Source organism: Marmota flaviventris, chromosome X, assembly GCF_047511675.1.
Source record: "Marmota flaviventris isolate mMarFla1 chromosome X, mMarFla1.hap1, whole genome shotgun sequence".
NCBI lineage: Eukaryota > Metazoa > Chordata > Mammalia > Rodentia > Sciuridae > Marmota > Marmota flaviventris.
The window spans coordinates 57,625,572-57,648,100 of NC_092518.1; the positions used below are offsets into that span (position 1 = coordinate 57,625,572).

At 35.1% G+C, this 22,529-nt stretch overlaps 1 protein-coding gene across 8 annotated transcripts in view; it reads right to left on the reverse strand.

Moving 5' to 3' along the window:
• Eda (ectodysplasin A) overlaps positions 1 to 22,529 on the reverse strand; it is a 359,916-nt gene that overhangs the window by 87,383 nt on the left and 250,004 nt on the right. For all 8 annotated transcript variants that reach the window (XM_027935854.2, XM_027935853.2, XM_027935852.2 and 5 more), the window contains exon 2: positions 56 to 161. In XM_027935854.2, coding sequence (XP_027791655.1) covers positions 56 to 161 — 106 coding nt within the window. The remainder of the gene's footprint in view (positions 1 to 55; positions 162 to 22,529) is intronic.

Here is a 22,529-nt window from a genome sequence, read left to right on the forward strand (position 1 = left end):
TGTTTTTATTAAGATATAACTCAGAAGTGACAAAGGATCATCTGAGTAGACTTACCATCTGCTCCTTCACTGGTTTTGCTTCTTTTATTGCGACGAACACGCCTACTTTCCTCATCAGAGTATGACTTTTCATCAGGGAAGAAGAAATTCAGCAGGGCCATCTGTGCAAATAATAAGTAAATGAGTGAAAGGTTGACCCTAGTCAGCCATAGCCAACATTAAAAGAAACAAACAAACAAACAAACAAACGAAAGCACAAAAAGCAACTAGTTTTCATTAGAAGGTCTGCCTTTACTTTAAAGTCAACATGTCTGAAGCCTGACCCTATCTTGTCCTGCATTATACAAATGCTTTTAATTTTGATGCCATTATTGTTTGAACCACAAAGACATAAAATTTTAGTTAATTTCTGAATCCCCTCTCTTCTTCCCTGAATATCTAGTGAGTGATACAACAGGTCACAAGTGTCCATGGGTTCAGAGGCCCTAGCCCCAAATTTCTAACTCTCCTCATATATACTAATAATGATGCTTGCCCAGAACTAGACTTGAGTTTGCTACTCCTCTTTAGACCTCATTATTGTAGACCTCTGATTTTGTCATATTCCTGTTTATGCTGTACTTTGGTTTGGTACTGAGGTACCCTGTATGTCAACACTCTGTGGAAATTACTCATAACAAAGTGAAAAATTATTTTCTTCTTTTTCCTAGACTCCTACAACACTTGCAGTCTAAAAAATCATTTTGATCATGTAAATAAGTAGATTATTTATCCTATTTAATAATTTTTAAGGAAAAGTTTACTTGCCCTCCTCCACTACTAAGTTGTCATACAATAATATATCCTAATAAAATATGATGGTTAGAAAAGGAAAGATTCATTTTGGTACTTGTTCCTCTACTGTCTTGTAACCACTGTCTCTCATAATAAAACAAAGTTTCATTTGTGAATTATTCTAATCCTGACTCAACAACTTACTAGCTGTGTAATCTTAGACAAGTCATATAAGCTTTAATTTCCTCATGTGAAAATAGGGATAATAGTTCCTTTCTCATAAAGCAGTTGTAGGATTAGCACAGCACTTATCAGCATGTAACATGCACTCACTAAATGTTCACTGTTACTATTATAAAAATTAATCATCAAAATAGATAGGTTAGTTTGGAACTAAAAAAGAATGAACTGAAATAAAATGAATCTGCATTTTATTCTAGTGTCAAAAAAGAACAATTCCAGAGTTTCATGTCTCTTGCATCTCTTATTAGTTGTAAAAAATGAGTTGAACCCCAGAAAGCCTTAACATTCCATACAAACTTTGTTTAAAGCCCTGTGATTCACTTTTTATATGGAACATTTATATCCAATAGCCTTAAGGTGCAGGGTTAGCATTTTTTAGGGTTAGCATCTTGGAGGGTACATTAATATATTAAATATCAAATTAATAGGTGAATATACAGGTAATCTCTAATTGATCAATAGGACTGCATTTTAAAATGTATTTAGATTGAACCATATGAAACTGCCACTTCTTTATGTCAAAAATGGTTGAATATCAGCAATTTTACATGGTTCAACTGAGCAGGATTTCTGAGTCACTTGTTTGGAATGTAAAATGCATTTTCCCATAGAATCAACATAATGATGTCTGGCTAGATCCACAGAAAGTTACTTAGTCCGCAATATAAACAAACTAATGTACTAATAATACCATAAAATCAGACTGTTATTTTACAATAAAATCTCAATCATTTGCAACTCTATAAGTCATTCTGGATAGAAGAGCTTTCTTGAAGACTTTTGAATGCTGAAACTTACTTCAACTATATTGAATAGAAATTAGTCTTAATTTAGGGCTCACTGAATATGTGGAAGACTATTTGCCCGTACCCTAAATGGCCCCAGTCCACTATAATTGAGGGGATTCATTATTATTACAGCTACAATAATGCTTTGCTAGAGAGGAGATTAAGGTTATCTGAGAGTAAGAAGGGAAGCACCCAATACAGACCAGGAGTAGATGAGGCTTCTTGGCAGAGGTACTACCTATTTGATCCTGAAAGATGTCAAGGATTCAGTGATAAATGCAAAATTGAAAAGGAATTTCAGGTAAAGGGAGAATTGTGTTTTAAAGACCCAGAGTAAAAACAGAGAATAGCAGTTTTTGCAACTACAAATAGTTTACAATAAGTGCTAAGAGGTGGGGAGGAATTGTGAGAAATGAACCAAGGGTTGTTCAGTATCTTATGGAATTAGATCACGTTAAGGGAATTTAGACTTGGTCCTATGGCAGTGATCATCCAAAGGATTTTTTTTCCTTTTCTAAAATTTTGTACCTTATGAAAATTTGAGATAAAATTTACATATAATAATAAAATGCATGAATTTTAACCATACAATTTGAAGAGATTTGACAAATGTATATATCTTTGTAACTACCACCCATTCAAGATACAGAACATTTCTATCACATCAGAATTTTCCTTTGTGCACCTTCTAGTCATTCTCTAGTACCTGTCTCAGGCAACCACAGTTTTTGATTTCCATCATCATATCTTAATTTTTCTCATTATAGACTAGCATCTCACAAAATAATTTTTATACATATGAATATGATTCTTCCTTCAACATAATGTCTGAAGTCATTCACATTGTTGCATGTATCAGTAGTCCATTCTTTTTAGTGATGAACAATATTTTATTGTATGCCTCTATCATTTTGTAAAATGCATTCACTCATTGATGGGCATTTGGGTTATTTCCAGTTTGGTCTAGAATAAATAAAACTGATATGAACCTCCATGTATAGGTCTTTGTGTAGATATGTTTTAATTTTTCTTGAGTAAACACCTATAATGTAACCTCTGGGTTACATGATATGTGTCTACTATAAGATAGTACGAAAATACTTTTTTTCAGAGTAACTGTACCAATTTATACACCCATCAGCAACATACAAGAGTCCTAATGCTTTGCATCTTTTACCAACACTTGGTATTATCAGTAATTTTAATTTTAGCCATTCTGGTGGATATAAATTAGTGTTTCACTGTGGTTGGTTTTGAATTCTTAAACTTCTTTTTAATGTTATCTCGCTGTAAACTATCAGATTTCACTTCCCTTACTTGTACATCTTTTGTGGTCCCTTCAAATTTGCTGCTTATAATTTGCTATAGGCTTGATATCTAGTTAAAAATCATCAGATTCATGTACAAACAGAATAAAAAGGCAGTGAGAGTGAATTTGAATGGCTTTTACAATAAGTAAGATGCATATTCTCTGGTGGCTTAGAGACCATTCATTTACTACTTGATTCCTGGGTGCAATATGAATACATGAATTTATCATCTAACCAAGTTCTATGTGGGTAAAGGATAATGTTATTCCTAGGGAAAAGGGATTTAAAAATGCAAATGGAGAACCTCCATGCTACACCAAGTACAACTCCAGAGGTTCCTTCATAGTCTGTGGGCTCCTTCATGAGTGCAGTTCCTATAAGAGGTCTGGCAGGGCCTTATGCACCTCATGTCCTGGTGGTGATAGTGAGACAAGATGCTTATGTAGTTACTGTTCCAAAGTGTCTGATGACAGGTTGTGAGAACTCAAATTCCCAGAACAAGAGGGATGAGGGAGAAACAAACTTCTGCAGACAGCAGAAAAAACTCCAGCTTCCATGTGTAGTAGGAATATCTCAAAAGTCCCTCAAGAGACACTGTTGATGGGTACAAGATATCCATAAGTCAAGTGTTCATTAGAAGGGGAATGCCTGTATATGAAAATGCTTTGAATGGTTTCTATTTTCTCAATAAAATACAGAGAAAAACAATACAATATATTGCTTCAAAGGAAAGAGATTCCCTATTCACAGTGCTTTGAGTCTCAGAGGTAGGTGGATAAACTATCCTCTATATAGTATAATGGTAAAGACAAAAATCAATTGCTGTTCATACAAGGAGTCTAGGATTCTAGCTTTAGTTTTGCATTCATTAGCATGGCCTCCAGAGGCAAATTGCAGAATATGAACAAAACAGCCTTCTCTTCTAGAATATTGCTTTCCTATTGCACAAGGGATGAGGCAACAGGAATGTTGACCACAGCCAGGAATTTTGCTCAAGGGGGAAAAAAATCTAATTCTTTACACTTTATTAAGTGATTACACCCTTGTTTCTTATGGTAAAATTACATGGTAAACAGCACCTGCAGATTACAGGGATCTCAGCTGGAAACAATTCATTAGCAGTGAGACATGAGGGATACATCCATTATTGCTATTTGACTCTCCAGATATTACTACAAACATTTTTCCCTAATATCTAAACCCACAAAATTATTGGGTACTTTTTATATGACACAGAAAGAATCTAATTCATTTCTATTTCATGGTTAATGAACTTGATTGTTCTAGATGATTCATACGACATGACTCACAAGCCTCTTAAGAGAAGGGGCCACACATCATGCATAATTTTATACCTTGTGCCAAGCCCTCAGTCTGGCACACAGTAGGCCCCTAATTTATACATGTCTATTAAAAGAATAACTGAACTACCCCAGTTCATTTATGCTTTTATAACAAAATACCCGAGACTGGGTAATTTCTAAAGCACAGAAATTTATTTTCTCATAGTTATGGAGGCTGGGAAGTCCCCCAAGGTTCTGGCACATTTGGTTGTCTGGTGAGGGCTGTTTTCTACTTCCAAGATGGTGCCTTATTGCTGTGCCCTCTAGAGGAAGAAATGCTATCTTCTCACATGGTGGAAGGTGGAAGGACAAGAGAGCTGAATACTTCAGGAAGCCTCTTTTATGAAGAACTTTATCTTATTAATGAGGGAGGAGCCCTCATAGCCTATGTACCTCTTAAAGGCCCTACTTCTTAATACCTCCTTATTGGCAACATTTGAATTTGAAGGGGACACATTCAAACTATAGTACATATTATCACCAATCCATTCCTTAAAGTCAGAATTTTATCTGACCCTAATTGGACCTATTTTTGGAGACCATCATATAGAAGTAGGCTAAGGACTCAATATGCCATAGGCAGGAAACAAATCAATGAAATCCAAAGACTGAGAAACCCTATAATTCAATGGTATTCAAACTTTGGTGTGCTCAGAATCACTAAGCACGTGTAAGAAAATGTAGAATCCCAGATTTTCCTCTCCCACAAATTAGACTGATGAAGCCTGAGGTTGGACCCTAGAATCTGACTTTTCAACTTGTCTACTAGTGGATTCTGACACAGGCAGTCCTTGAATCACACTTTAAGAAACCACTATATTGTTAATTTTTCAATCAGTTCATTATCTACAGATCAGGAAGGCTAAGACCTATTTTTTCTTTCCTGGTAAAATAGGTCTCCTGCATAGTCAGTGTTTTCACCTTTTCTTCTGTTATTCTTGGAGTTAATCTGTTTGTAGAAATTGGTACTTCATCACTCTCAATAGGAGGCAAGTACATACCAGTACCAGATCTTGTAAAATCATCAAACTGCCTATTTTAAAAGAAGTTTCACTTTTAATATTTATCAATAACTGATCTATTTTTCTTATTTCAACCACTGCCATCACCACCATCAACTATCAACAATCATCTTGGACCTTCAAATAAAATAGAAGCATTTAGGCCCTGAAATATTCAACAAAATCTCCAAGTGATCCTACTAAAGCAATATATGAGCATGAGTGAAGTAGGGTTGTCCAAATGCTTATTAACATGTCATGGATATAAAATGAATACAAAAGGTGGCACTGAACACACTTCTAATCTTATTAAGAACCCTTAATTCAACATGCTCTGATTGTCAACAAAAGGTCTGTAGAAAGGGTTCATTCAAAAGGTTATCATCTGAACAAACACTGAGTGCTTACCATATGGAGAGTGCTGAACTAGACACCATCTTTCACACACATAGATGAACATGAAAATAATACAGTGTTTCCATGTAGTGCGAAGATAGCACTACATAATAGGAGACAGTAAGGTTTCAAACACAGCAATGAGAAGCACAGTGTGTGTTGGTTGCTGAACATAGAGTGCCAGTTGCTGGGAGTGAACGAACAAGAACATTCAATGATGATCACAGCATCCCATGAGAACTGCCACTGGCAGTATGGGGGTAGAAGTAGCAGCAATCAGCAAAAATTCCAAATGAACTTGGCACCTTGAATATCTCTCATGTGAGTGCCAGGGCTTGCTATCCTCTATTGTTGATATGTTGAGAGATTTCTAAAATTATGTAGAAAAGCTCAACATGGAAGCTAAACACAACCAACATTTTCCATCATATTCAGAGCTAAAAGCAGTCACTGAATCCTGCTTCCTAGGCAATTTAACTTAAAAATCACTGTATAACAATGCAAGTGACTGTAAAGTAGAAAACAAAATAAGAAATATAAAAATAAAAAAGAACAGTATCTTTGCTTGAGGAGTTGGTAATTGTATCAGTGAGAAACTGTACTACAGATTAGCCCAATCTTTGGCTTTTCTTAATGTGCATTTTTGGGCTGTATAAATCATGTAACATTTATCAAATGATACCTCCTATAACTTAATATTAATTTTCTTCCCTTTATAGGTAAGCTCCTCCAAGGTACATATACTTTTAGATTCAGAGTTGGTATGGACTTGTCCTCTGGATAAGGGTGAAATCTGTTTAAGATACATAGCAAAAGGCAAGGCAAATTATCATAAATACATAACTTCTAATGCAAAGAGGTGAAATGACCTCTCTTCCAACTTTCTGTTTCCTGCACAATACAGAATAGAGCTAGAAAAACAAAAGCTTACTGAATTCTCATCAGTGAATAATATTAGTTGTGTCCAGGTTTTGCACAAATTTTGAAAATTCACAACCACTACAGATGTCACATTTACCTCATTGATCTGTTTTATTGTTGAAGCCAGAGTCATGTTTAATGGGAAATGGCAAGAGAGGACCACCACTACTGAGATTCTGGAAGTCAGCTGGTCTATCAGCATTAAAGTGATGTTCATTGCTGACATGTGAAGAGATGCAATGACAGAAGGATACCCAACCATCTTTGGTATGATGAGTTTTATGGCATAACCACAAGCAGGGGTGGCATAAGAAATACTCTAAAAGATGCAGAAAAGCATAGCTTCAAATAACACGACATAGCTGTGGGCTGCTGGGAAAAACAGCAGCAGAGACCAGCTTCTGGAATGCAGCAATGTGGAATTTGGAAACTCTTTTTGAGCAAAGGCTTTCAGCTGACCACAAGTTGAACACAGAAATACAGACAGTGACAGGCTATACAAATAGCAGCTGAAGCCACAAATCAAAAAGCAGTTTGTATATATGTCAGACAGAAAGGACTCTTGGTTGAAGATTTAGGATTTGCTTCCCTTGAGTGTGGGCGAAATCAGTTGTGATATCTTTGAATAAGATGAAGGGCAGAAATATATACTAGATGTCACTGCTCTGCCTTGGGAGTGTCTGCTTAGTTTGCAACCTTCATACTTTTAAAGTGAAAGGTGCTTTGGAGAAAAACATACTTCCACTTATAATACCTGCAAATCAGTAAATTCTATCATTTCTGAATAGAAACAACTTAAAAAATTAGTTGAGCTTTGGATTTCCAAAACATTAGTACAGATAAAAATCTATAAATTCTTAAAATGATCTTGAAAATTTTTATTAACAATGCCACAGTTTACCTTTATGAACTGAACCGATGTCGGCTGGAAGAGCATTATGAGCAAAATGAGACTGCCTGTACAGTCCATTTAGTTTAAATAGGATTCCCTGTCCCACCCCTGTCCAACATTTTACTGTCCATAGCATTCCACAAAATCCATTCCATTTTCAGTGGAGACCTAAACAGCAATATTCAAGATTTGATATGGAGGAAGGATAAAACTGAGGTAGTTAGTGAAGAGAGAGTGGCAACAGTCAGGATTTGTTGGAGGAGACTAAGATAGAAGGAAGAAGCAAATTGAGAAACAAATGACTATTGATTCTGAAAGGAAAAAAGTGTTCCAAACATTGTAGAAAATTAAACAGTGGGGATTTTAGTGAAAGATGAATCATATTCAGTTCAAGTAGATACTGAAATAAATTGTAGACAAGAGTTCAATGGTTATAATTAAGGCTCAGATGATACAAGAAAGGCTAGAAACAATGGTCTGAAACATTGGAAGGTGGATGACAAGGAAATGAACACAGATATGTGGCCAGCAGATTGTTAACTCCAAGACTGGCTCACAGGAATATCAGTATAGAAAATGAATCACAGTAACCAGTTTATAAGTTCAAAGGGAGAGGTTAAGCAGGATAGAATGTAAGATACAAGTATACTAAGGGCAGGCAGATTAATCAGAGATGATATAATCAGCAGAGATTCAGCCTGTAATAAATGAACTAAATGTGAGTAATGGGAAAAACAGTAAGGGGCCTGGGACATAAGTGCAGAATTAAAAAAAAAAAAAACTGCAAAACTAGAATCACCAAGGGCATAAAAAGACTAGCAAGAAAACTGTGAGGCTGGGAAGAGCATTTTACTGTGAGATTAGATAAATTCTAAGTTGCAATGCTGTCCTCAGTTAACTTGGCATTTTAGTGTCTTTTGTGCCCAACTGTGGCCAGGGCCTCCCTTGAGATAAACACCAAATAACTGTTTCTGTGATATAATGGCAGACTAGTCCTGTTTCAAGAGCCGTAAAACGGAGAGGAAAAAAAATTTCAATATGTCTCTCGATTAGAATTCAGTACTAGAGTGTTTCTATGGAAATGTTATTTTCTCAGAGGAAAATTCCTAACTCTTGCTTATGACCATGACAGTGAGTAAAGAAAGCCTCATGCTGAGTATGGTCTCATAAATCTTTTCCATAGTATCTCAGCAGTTACCCACTCAAAAAGAAATTAAGATCAAATATAAACAAATGAAATGAAGTATGGCAAATAACCTATTCATTAAAGTCAATTTTATGCATATCCATTGTTTGATTGTTAGTGTTAGGACTAAAGCCATCTTTCCATAGAGCAATGGAGAATTAGATTTCATTACTATCTACTAATCTCTTTCCCTGAGTTTTAACCCTAATGAATCCTCTAATTTCTACTAAAGGATAAACAATGTAGATTTGTCCAGTTCTTAGCTAATTGCTCCTAATTACAACTATTTCCAAAAAATTCACAGAATGCTTTAAAATTTAAACAGAATATAGACATCTGGATCAAGGTAGCTGACTACCAAACAATTTTTGTTCTTCTTGCCTAAGACATTAAAATGACAAACAAATAGAAAAAGACATAATAAAGAGAATTAGCAGAAAAGAGATTTTAATACATTTCTGAAAGGCAGAAAGTACATAGGATACTGCCTGATAAAAATGAGCAGAGAAAGTGACAGAGGGGGCTTATAGTTTGGGAGGATGATGCTCTGTCCTGGAGGACCACAGAGAAATTTGAAAATTGGAAATGCCAAGTAAGGGAGAAGGTGAGAATGAAATGTTAGAAATTCATTGAAAAATCTGTGTATTGAATAATCATCTTCCTCCCCTGTGAATAGAACCCTTAGTATACAGACATTTATTCTGGGAAAAAACAATCAGAAGGTTTTTGTTATAGTTTGGATCTGAAACTTCCCCCAAAGGCTCATGTGTTGAAGGCTTGGTCCGCAGCTGGTAGTTCTACTGGAAAGTGGTGGAAACATTTGGAGGTGGGGCCTAGTTGGAAGAGTGCCTTACTTGGGGCCTGCCTTTGAAGGGTACGTTGTGTCCTTGGACCCTTCATCTGTTGTTCTCTGCTTCCCAATTCCTGGCTGCTGTAAGGTGAACAGCTTTGTTCCACCACTTTCTATGGCCATGATGTTCTATCTCCACCTATGGTCCACAAAAAATGGAGCCAGTTGACCATGGACTGAAATCTTTGAAAGCAGGGGCTAAAATAAATCTTTTCCACCTCTTAGTTAATTTTCTCAAGTATTTTGTCATGGTGATGAAAAGCTAATATGGTCTTTCTCTAAATAGATTGAATAAATTGTGTAAGAATTGAGACACTATGAGCATTAATGACCTTTATATTCTGGAATTTGAGGGGCCTCCAACATAATGACTCTATGTACCTGGGTAGGGCTTATTAATTTATAGGTCTTATATTTGGGGTAGCCAGTCATTTGGTTCAACTCCTAGATAGATTATGAAATTTCAGAAAATCAAAGATAAATAAGATGTTAACAGCTTCCAGAGGGGAAATAAAATCAAGTTAAAGTAATAAGAGTTGGAATGGGCTGGGTGCAGTGGTGCACACCTGTAATCCTAGCAACTCGGGAGGCTGAGACAGGAGGGCAAGAGGACCACAAGTTCAAGGCCAATCTTGGCAACTTAGTGAGATCCTGTCTTGAAAATAAAAAATAAAAAAAAATGACTGGTGGGCTGGGGATGTGGCTCAAGTGGTAGCGCGCTCGCCTGGCATGCGTGCGGCCCGGGTTCGATCCTCAGCACCACATACAAACAAAGATGTTGTGTCCGCCGAAAACTAAAGAAATAAATATATTTTTTAAAAAAATGACTGGTGATGTTGCTCAGTGGTTAAGCACCCCTATGTTTAATCCCTGCTATCAAAAAAGTAAAAAAGGGTTGGAATGATTGGCCATCTTATTGGCAACACTGCTTATAATAACAATGGAGGAATCCCTTCAAAGTTCTGAGTGAAAATTATTTTGAACCTATAATTTGATTTCTAACTAAATATCAATCCAGTCTGTTAGCAAAATAAGCATATTTTTTAAGATTGCAAAAATTCAAACTTTACCTCCCACACCTTTCCCCTACAAAGTTACTTAAGGATGTACTCCAGAAAAATGAGAGCATAAACAAAGATAGACATACTTACTGTATTACTTACTGTATTTTGGAATAGTGGACTTAAATGCAAAGACTAAAAATGTAAGTCCAAGGATATATTGCACAGGAGGCCTAAGGAACAGTAAGTCCAAATGGAAGCAAAGAAGACTCCAAAAGGAAGGCATCCAAGAAAAGAGAGGGAGAAGGTCTCACAATTTTATCTTTAAGAAATTAGAATGATTGAACCATGTCACAGAAAGTGCAAGAAGAATAAAGTATTAGAAAATTCAGAAAATATAAATTAAGAATATAATGTTCTCATAACACTTGATAAAGAGAGAAAATATTTAAATGGTTACCAATAGTATAAACACTGCATACTGATTTTCAACTTTTAGAATTAACTGATATATAAAAGTGTAGGATACATAATTACAAAGATAGCTGTAGATAAAGAACATCCCTCTTGGCAGTGTAAAAAGTAAAAGCATAAATGACAAGAGTTGGTAGACTAAAAGAGTAAGAGATAAAGAGAAGAGTAGGGAACTAACATCTTCCTCTTAATAGAGTTAAGAGGCTCTCTATACTTTATGGAACAAGAAATAAAGGCCTAAGTATATTCTTCAAACAAACAGAGGACCTAAAAAGCACAATAACTACATCGGGACAAGAGGGAGTATAAGTGAAATAAATAAAGCCTCATTTATCACATCAAAAAGTTAATGAAGCCTAAAATATATAAATCAAAAAATAGAATTACCAGCGGCAATTACCAGAAGAACTAAACAGAAACGATTAATAGAGTTAAAGGTAATTTCAGAGGATTAGGAGAGCAAGAGTTGGAACAGTGAAACACTGCTTATATTATAAGCTTTTATGTACATAGTTCATATTTTTTTAAACCACATGCATGTAATACTTCATAAGATATAAAAATAAAAATAATATGGCTATTTCAAAATCAACCAGGAACCTTGAAACAGAAATCTAAACTCAAACCAGTGTCTGAGACCTTCACCTGAAAAAGAGTGTTGGCAAGAAGCCACCTAAGCATAGCTCCTATCTCTATTATCTAACTGGCTTCTTGCCCTCCATCCCTGCCTCAAAGATTATGCCCTTTCTCTTACAACCATTGAAACAACACAAATGCTGGATTAAGGTGTGACCAACTTCATTTTCAGTCACAGAGATAATTTTTATGCCTTTGTACAATAATCTCCACATACTTAAGTGCACAACTTGTTTTGACATATGTATGTATACTTGTGAAATCATCATCATAATCAAAATAATGATCCCCATCACCCCCCAAAGTTTCTTCATATTCCTTTGTAATGCCTTCTCACTTAGCCTTCTCACTTTAGAAAACAGTTTGTTTTCTAAAATGAAGAATGCCATCTTCATTCCTAGGCAACTAATGATTTGCTTTCTCTCACTATAGGTGAGTTTTTATTTTCTAGAATTTCATATAAATAGATAACACAGTATGTTCTTTTTGTCTGGCTTCTTTTAGTAAGCATAATTATTTTGCGATTTGTTCATGTTACTACATGTATCAGCAGTTCATTCCTTTTTATTGGTAGGTTGTATTCTGTTGTATAGATATAACCATTTATATATCCATTCACCTATTACTGGACATAATAGTTGTTTCCAGGTTTTACTTACTAAAAATAAAATTGTTATGGACACTGGTATACAATTCTTTGTGTGGATGTATGTTTTCATTTCTCTTAGAAAATAACTAGGAGTAGAATTGTTGGGTTACATACACCATATAAAAATGTATATTATAAGAAACTGACAAACTGTTTTCTAAAGTGGTTGTATCATTTTACATTCTCAACAGCAGTTTATGAGAGTTTCAGTTTCTCACATACTCATTAAAACTTGGTATTGTCAGTCTTTTTAAGTTTAGCCTTTCTAATAGGTGTGTCATTGTCTCTCATTGTGATTTTAATTTGCATTTCCCTAATGACTAATGACATCTATTCATATGTATTCTCTGTTTAAATATGTTCAAATCTTTCACCCATTTTAAAATTTGAGTTGTTTATTTCTTATCATTGAGGTTTTTAAAGTTTGTTATTTAATCTTGATAAGTCCTGCATCAGATATGTGATTTGAACATACTTTCTTCTTATCTATATCATGTTTTTTAATTTTCTTAACAGTGTCTTATGAAGACTAGAGGTTCTAATTTTGACATCCATCTTATTATTTCTTTTATGGATCATGCTTTCTTATTGGTGTCATATCTATAAGTTTACTTGTTAGAGTTTATGGTTAGGTGAGGATCCATTTTGGGTCAATTTTTATATAGAATATGAGGTATTAATCAGGGTTTATAAAAATATTCTCAAATATTCCAGCATATTTTTTTATTAAAAGAACTATGCTTTCTCCATTGAACTGCTTATAATTTTTGATAATCAATCGATCATATATGTTTGTTTTTATTTCTTGGGTCACTATTCTTCTCCTTGATCTATTATTGATTATTTTCTCCCTGGTATTAGAGGTTGAACCTAGGGGCATTCTACCATTTAACTATATCCCAGGCCTTTTAATCTGTTAAATTTTATTTGCTAGCTTAAAAATTGATCAACAAGTACATGAAAAAATGCTCACCATCTCTAGCTGTCAGAGAAATGCAAATCAAAACCACCCTAAGATACCATCTCATTCCAGTTAGATTGGCAGCCATTATGAAGTCAAACAACAAGTGCTGGCGAGGATGTGGGGAAAAGGGTACACTTGTACATTGCTGGTTGGACTGCAAATTGGTGCAGCCAATTTGGAAAGCAGTATGGAGATTTCTTGGAAAGCTGGGAATGGAACCGCCATTTGACCCAGCTATTCCCCTTCTAGGTCTATTCCCTAAAGACCTAAAAAGAGCATGCTACAGGGACACTGCTACATCGATGTTCATAGCAGCACAATTCACAATAGCAAGACTGTGGAACCAACCTAGATGCCCTTCAATAGATGAATGGATAAAAAAAATGTGGCATTTATACACAATGGAGTATTACTCTGCATTAAAAAATGACAAAATCATAGAATTTGCAGGGAAATGGATGGCATTAGAGCAGATTATGCTAAGTGAAGCTAGCCAATCCCTAAAAAACAAATGCCAAATGTCTTCTTTGATATAAGGAGAGTAACTAAGAACAGAGTAGGGTCGAAGAGCATGAGAAGAAGATTAACATTAAACAGGGATGAAAGGTGGGAGGGAAAGGGAGAGAGAAGGGAAATTGCATGGAAATGGAAGGAGACCCTCAGAGTTATACAAAAGTACATACAAGAGGAAGTGAGGGGAAAGGGAAAAATAATACAAGGGGGACAAATGAATGTCAGTAGAGGGGGCAGAGAGAGAAGAGGGGAGGGGAGGGGAGGGGAGGGGGGATAGTAGAGGATAGGAAAGGCAGCAGAACACAACAGACACTAGTATGGCAATATGTAAATCAATGGATGTGTAACTGATGTGATTCTGCAATCTGTATATGGGGTAAAAATGGGAGCTCATAACCCACTTGAATCAAAGTGTGAAATATGATATATCAAGAACTATGTAATGTTTTGAACAGCCAACAATAAAAAATTAAAAAAAAAAAAAGAAATAGCCCAAACTCTATTATTAAGGCCAATATAGAAAAGACTGATTTTTGAAGGCTAATAAAAAGGGTTCAGGTTTACTTTTAAAAAAAAAATTGGGTTCCTTTTGTCTCAGTTCCTGGAGTCAGAGTTGCTGGGATTATAGGCGTGTGCCACTATGCCCCGTTTGCTGATGATTTTTATATTAAAAACACTATGTCTTGATTTATGTAACTTTCTAATAAGCCTTGAAATCAGGTAGCACAAGTCTTTCAACTCTGTTATTTATTTGTTTTTCAAATTGTTTTGATAGTTTAGGTAATTTGCCCTTCTACACAAATTTTAGAATCAGTTCATCAACTTCTACAAAAATAAAATTAGGATGACATCGAACCTATAGATCTGAGAAAAATGGCATCTTCACATATAGTATATTTTTGATGCTATTAAGAATGCTATTAGCTGGCTGTAGTGGCCCACACCTATAATCCCAGAGATTTAGGAAGCTGAGGTAGGAGGATCACAAGTTCAAGTTAGCCTCAGCAATTAGAGAGGCCCTAAAGTAACTTAGAAAGACCATGTCTCAAAATAGAAAATGAAAAGGAATGAGGATGTGGCTCAGTGGTAAAGCACCCCTGGGTTCAACAAACAAACAAACAAATCAATGTTACTGTTCAAAACCAGCATGGTATTGACAGCAAAACAGACATGAAGACAAATGGAATAGAAGACAGACAAGTCCACAAACCTATAGCCATCTAATATTTGATGTAGGTGCCAAAAATGTATCTTGGAGAAAAGATAGCCTTTTTAACAAGTAGTGCTGGAAAACTGGATAGCTATATGTAGAAAATGAAATTAGACCCATATCTCTCAGCCTGCACAAAACTCAAACTGGAATGAAACATTCAGTTTGGAATTACACCAAAAACTTTAAAACTGCTAGAAGAAAATACATGAAAAAAATAAAAAAAGAAAATATAGGATCAACACTCTATCATATAGGAACTGGCACTGACTTCCTTACAAGATCCCCATGGTACAATAAACCAAAGCAAGAATCAATAAATGAGATTCCATCAATTAAAAAGCTTTTTCACTGCTAAGAAAATGATTAAGAGCATGGTGGTGCATATCTGTAATCCCAGTGATGCAGGAAGCTGAGGCAGGAGGCTCCCAAGTTCAAAGGCAGTCTCAGCATTTTAGCGAGACCCTAAGCAAGTTAGAGAGACTTTGTATAAAGATAAAAAATAAAAGGGGCTGGGATAAAAAATAAAAGAGGATATAGTTCAGGGGTTAAGTTTCCTTGGGTTCAATCTCTGGTACAAAAAAAAAAAAAAAAGGAATTGGGCTGGTCCAGTAGGATCCAGGGATACAAATGACTTCCTTTTTTACTGGTTCACTTTGAGTTGGTTTCATTCTCAGATTTGTTTCAGCCAGGCATGATGGCACACACCTGTAATTCTAGAGGCTAAGTCAGGAGAATAGCAAATTCAAAGCCAGTCTCAGCAACTTAGCAAGGCCCTAAACAAGTTAGTGAGTCTCTCTCTCTAAATAAAAAAGGAAAAGGGTTGGAGATGTGGCTCAGTGTTTAAGTTCTTAAGTTTCCCTGTGTACAGTCTCTGGTACAAAAAAAAAAAAATAAGTGTGAAGAGAGATCTTACAGAATAGGAGAAAACTTGCCCAACTATTCCTGCAGTAGGGGATTGATATACAGAATATAAAAAGAACTAGAAAAACTTAACACCAAAAAACAAATAATCAAATAATCCAATCAATAAATGGCAAAAGAATGAAACAGAAATTTTTCAAAAGAGGAAACACAAAAGGCCAATAAATATATGAAACAATGTTCAATATCTCTAGCAATCAGGGAAACACAAGTCATAACTACACTAAAACTTCATCTTACTCCAGACAGAATGACCATGATCAAGAGTACAGGTAACAATAAATATTGGCAAGGATGTGGGGTAAAATGTATATGCATACATTGTTGGTGGGACTGCAGTGTAGTACAATCACTCTGGAAAGCAGTATGTAAATTCCTCAAAAGCTGGGGATAGAACCACCCCAGTCCTTGGTATTTTCTCCCTAAATCTAAAATTGATACTACAATAACATAGCCACATCAATGTTTATAGCAGCCCAATTCACAATAGCTAAATTATGGAATGAACCCAGATGCCCATCAATAGATGAATGGATTTAAAAATTGTGATATACAACAAGGGGGAAGGGAAAGAATAGAAATTTGGTGGATTAGACAAAGGCAAATAAAGGGAATGGAGGGGCATGGGAATAGGAAAGACAATGGAATGAATCTAAAATAATATCCTATGTTCATATATGAACATACCAGAAGTGAAACTCCACATCATGTAAAACCAAAAGAATGGGATCCTAATTAGTATGGTATACTCTATATATGTATAATATGTCAAAATATACTCTACTGTTATGTATATCTAAAAAGAACAAATAAAAAAAGAAATTATTGGGCTGGTATTGTGGTTCAGTGATAGATGCTTGCCTAGCATGTGTGAGGCACTGGATTTGATTCTCAGCACCATAAATAAATAAATAAATAAATGTCCATCAATAACTAATAAAAATATTAAAGAAATTGTTGTATACACACACACACACACAATGGAGTCCTATTCAGCCATAAAAAAAGGATTGAAATTTTGGCATTTACTGGTAAATGGATGGAAATGGAGACTATCATGCTAAGTGAAATTAGCCAAACTCGAAAAATCAAAGGTCAATGTTTTCTCTCATATGTAGAAGCTAGTGTAAAATTAAAGAAAGGGGGAGGGAAGGACATGATAACATAAAGAATCAATCAAATACCAATTATTAGACAAGTGAAAGGAAGGCTAGCATAGAGTAGAAGGAGAATAGGAGAAGAGAGGAAGGACCAGAAGGAAAAGGGGGAGGGAAATGGGGGGAATCATGAACTGAAATTAAATTCCATGCATGTATGAATTTGTTGGAATGAACCCATCTACTATGCGTAACTATAAAGCTCTAATAATGATAATAAAAAGAATGGTATCGTTGGAAAATTTTAATTTATGACTGTTTATTGCTAGTATATAGAAACACTTGATTTTTAAATAGTGATATTATGGCCTGTGAACTAGTTAAATTCACTTACTAGTTCTTTCACTTACTTTGTAAATTTTGTATGGCATTTACAAAGATGATCATGTTGTCTGCATATAAAGATGGTTTTGTTACCTTTCAAAACCAGTTGCCTCTTGTTTATTTTTTCTTTCCTTATTGCATTGCTAGAACTTCTCCAGAACAATGTTGACTAGAAGCAATTGAGAGTAGATATCCTTGCCTTATTACTTGATTTTAGAAAAGTACTTAATCTTTCCTAAAGTATGAGGTTAGCTATAGGACTTCTGTAGATGTCCCTTATCAGAATGAGGAAACTCTCCTATACTAATTAAGTGAGAGTTTTTATCATGAATTGGTGTTGGATTCTGTTAGACTTTGTACCAATTGATACAATTACATGGTTTTTCTTTCTGAATCTTTTAGTAGAGTAAGTTACATTATTTTCTCCAATTAAAAGAAATTAGGTCATAACTGATATATAAGTTGAAATCAACCTAGTGAGCACCTGCCTAGTTCTATATTCCAATGCCTCAACTAGAACACTAGGATAGGAGATCAGAATCTTTTTTAGGTGCGCGGACAATGATCATTTTTTTTATGTCTGTTCACCTTTTGATCCATTCATCCATTCGTTTATCCACTGTTTACTAGGTACTTGCCTTTAAAATATTGTGCAAGGCCCTGGGTATCTAAATAACTCTGTAGATGCTCTTCTGAGGCTTGAAATCTCTCTAGTAAGGAGTTAAGCAGCTAATCACATTTGTGGGGTTAATACCACAGTAAGTTCACAGAGGAGTTTTTCTTTAGGGTAGGGAAGTTGGGCAGGATGACAATTGATATGCCCTTCGAGAAGTAAGCAGGAGTCTTCTGGGCAGAGGTGAGAGAGAAGGGCAATCCAGAAAAGTAGTCATGACTTAGAGCAGTGCTTTTATTCTCTCTACTTCTCAATGCCCCAGCCTCCACCACAGCAGGATGGGTAAGGATAGTCTTTTCTTAGATTTTTTTAAATCTACAAGGAATATATGTGTGTATACATAAATTTTTTCCTTTAACTTTGAGTTGAATCTACACTCCAGGATGATGCATATCCTCAACTCTAGTAGACCAAGGAATGTGTGTGAAGCTCTGTGTGAAGTATAGTTCTGTGTGAAAGAATGGAGGGTCAGTGGCAAACAATTAGCAACTAGGAGTAGCTTCTTGGGGTAGCTGTCTAACTCAGAATCATGTCAATTGGGCATTAGACATGCAATTAGAAATATTCTGGCTTCAAAGCCTGTATGTTTGCCTAAGGACCTAAATTATCATTTGCTCACTCTCTGATTACCCCAGCTCCATGATGAGCCAAGTTCTACCTCGCACTGCCAAAAAAACAGCAAGAAAGCTTTTAATAGCTTTAAACAAGTTTTCAAATTTCTTTGGCAATTCAAGTCAGATGTACAGTATCTTGCTGGGGTCTTGAATTGACATTGAACTGGGACCATGTGGAGCCAAGTTCTAAGCAATAAGTAATTATGTTAGTACTAAAATCCTTGGGTACTTGCCAGTCACAATTTTCATTTTGACTTGTACTAATGGTTACTGTTGAAATGGTAATCAGAGACCTAATCTCTTATCAGCTGGTACCTAGTTGTGTGGAAAGTGCTGCCATATCCTGCCTGAGAATTGATTAGAAATGGTTTGTGTTATTCCTTGCCAATAAAGGTCAAATTCTGTTACAACAAATACTAAAACCAACAGTGGAAACTTATAGAATGAAGAGATTTCTAAGTGTATATTGGTAGCACATTTATTTGTAGCAACATTCAATACAACAGAACTAAAGTTAACCAAAGGATTTGATTCACCAAGTAGATTTTTTTTTCTTTTTGTAAAGGATATTAGGCTACCAAAACTTTTCTTCTTTTTTTTTTTTTTATTTTGAACTTAATTTTTTTTTTGTACTGGAAATTGAACCCCCAGCCCTTTTTATTTTTATTTACTTATTTTTGAGTCAGAGTTTTGTTAAGTTGCCCAGCCTGACCTGAACTTGCGATTCACCTGCCTCAGTCTCTCAAGTAACTGGGATTATAGGAGTGAACCATTGCATCCAGCTTACCAAAACTTTTCTATGAATTCCTACAAATGCTTTTCTACTATTTAGAAATATAACCTATATCCACCTGTTTTCCAAGGAAGTATCCTTGATTTTAAATTATTTGCTATGTATCTGCCCCAGCCAAATGGACTTTAAAATTTTTATTTTTTTGTACTTTGCATTATTAGAATAGTAATTTTGTTTTCAAAAATAAAAATATGATAATCATCTCTTCATTCAAAAAATCTTTGCCTCAATATCCTTGTGTCCACTCATAGTTATCACCACCTTTCACTTCTACCCCTTCCCAGAGATTTATCATGAATATGAATAGATTTTCTCAAATGGTTCTAAGTCCACCCACCTACAACAGAGAAAAAAATGTGCATTTATATAAACTTTCAAATCATTCATTCAATAAGCACTGTGATATCATACCATGAATGCAAATGACTCTCAGCTTTGAAATGGGAATGCAAATGTCATTAAGGTATGATTCTTCCCTTCTGCACAGCATGATGACTTGACCAGGAGCAAGTATTAGATTACTTTTACAAATTGACTTGGGTAGTGCTGAGACTACAACCCAAAGAGATGGCATCTGAATTTGCTCCTGAGAATTTGGTAGGTCACTAGATAGAGTTGGAACTGAAGAGTATCCTAAGCAGAGGGAATAGTACGTATAGATATATTTTCTCATTTGTAAGATGGGAATAACAATTAGCTCATGGGGTTGCAATGAAGAACACATATAAAAGTGCCTTGGTGCAGTGTAGATGTTCAATTAATATTAGTTGTATTCTTTCCCATTCACATTTAAAATAAAATTGTTTGTCCAATATTTTCACTTAGTTTGACCCTGGAAGAATGATATGTAGAATGGAGAAAGATGGGATCAGGATTTAAGGAGGAAAGATAAATTTAAAGCTTGGTAGAGACAGGGGTAACATGGAATTAGTCTATTCATAGAAATAGGACCCAAGTTAGCATTAAAGGACAAACAAAATCATATGCAGAGGTTGGGGTGTATAGCTTAGTGGTAGAGTGCTTCATATGCATGCGACCCTGGGTTCCATCCCCACTACCTGGAGTTGGTGAAGACCAGAATCAAGTAATTTTTGGAAGAAATTATGTATCTGTAACAGGAAAAGGAATGAAAATCACTGAAGATATTATGCTGCATATGTATTCTGCATACACTTAATTCTTTCTCACTGTGATTTCCATGTTTAGATGGTAAGGATATAAAGTGGAGTGTTTGTGTGTATGGGGGGCAGTGTGAAGATAGTGAGGGAGAGGATAATAAAGTAAAATCTTGGACACATTCAGAAAAACAATTATCTTATAGCCATCTTGCTTACTAATAAAACTCCTTGCATTTTCTGCACAATAATCACATAGGATTGATTCTCTGCCACTTGTGACTTAGTATTCACTTTAGTAGGTACTTCCTTTGCCTAAGTTGTAGCTAATTAATACAGAAGCACAAAATCCACACATTTATAAAAAGGTAGCTGCCTGAATTTTAAATACCTTTTCCCAATATAAATAAAGTCTAACACTTTATAAATATTTGCTCCTTCAATTCCAATAAAGGTAGACTTAGTAAAACTAAAACTATAGTCTAATATATAACAACCAATCAAAAGTGGGCAAAGAATACCATATTGAAAAGGGGAAAAATAAAAAGTTTACAGTAGAGAAACCTGATGTACATGACATTGGCCCCATGACCAAGGTTAATATTGATCATAAGTCTTGTTGATATTATGTATCTTTGCTATTATTTATTCAGAATGGTATTTTCCTCTGTTGTTTTACCTTCAAAAGACTAATTTCACAGTCTAATCATGAGACAAGCATCAGATAAATCCCAACTGAGGTACACTGAACAAAATATCTAAGCAGTATGCCTCAAAACTGTCAAGGTAACCAAAAACAAGGAAAATTGAGAAAATTGCTATAGTTGAAAGGAAACTAATAAAACCTGATTACTAAATGTACTATGGCATCCTGGATGGGACCTTTTTACAGAAAAAGGACATTAGGTTAAAACTAATGAAATGTGAGTATGAATTTTAATTAATAATAATCTGTCAGTATTAGTTCATTTGATGTAATATATGCATCATACTAATGAAATAGGGGACACGGAGGATGGAGGACATGAGAACTCTGTTGTATTTCCACAACTTTTCTGTAAATCTAAAATTATTCCAAATTTTAAAAATAATATATTTTTAAAATATTGGGGACCAGTGTAGTTCAGTGGTAGAGCACTTGCCTCGGACCAAACCCTAGAACAGCAAAAGACAAAACAAATAAAATGCTGCAATGAGCTATTATTGACTCTCCCCCAAACAGTTGACAAGGAAGTAGAAAATGTATGATAAAACCAAAGAACTTGTCAGTGCCATAATGAAAAAAAAACAAAAAACAAAAAACAAAAAACCTAAAACACTACTTCCAGAATGGGATCATCCTATGAAGATTCCCAACACAAAGGAAAAGGAGAAAAATATGCATGCAAAAGAAGCTGCTTTTGCTGCAGTGACATGCAAAATCTTATCTGGCAAGGTTAAACAGCAATGCTCTGGAATGTCATGATAGCACAATAGGAATTAGCTAAATAACTTAGCCTGCAGTTACCCACAGACTAATTTGTTTTCTGAAGAACCACATTCCAAAGTTTACACAAATCATGAAGCCTACAAAGATTTATTTTTAGTGTTTTTAAATTGAACTTTTCTCGACATGAAATACAATCTGAAAGTTTATTATTGGAGATTCCAAACGCAAACAGTATGACTTGTGGTTTGTTTACAATCTGAAGAAAAATCCAAGATTTTCTCAGTTCCAGATTTGTTCCCTTATTTTAATGCTTTACAATTAAAATCACAGCAAACCTAAAAGGTTCTTG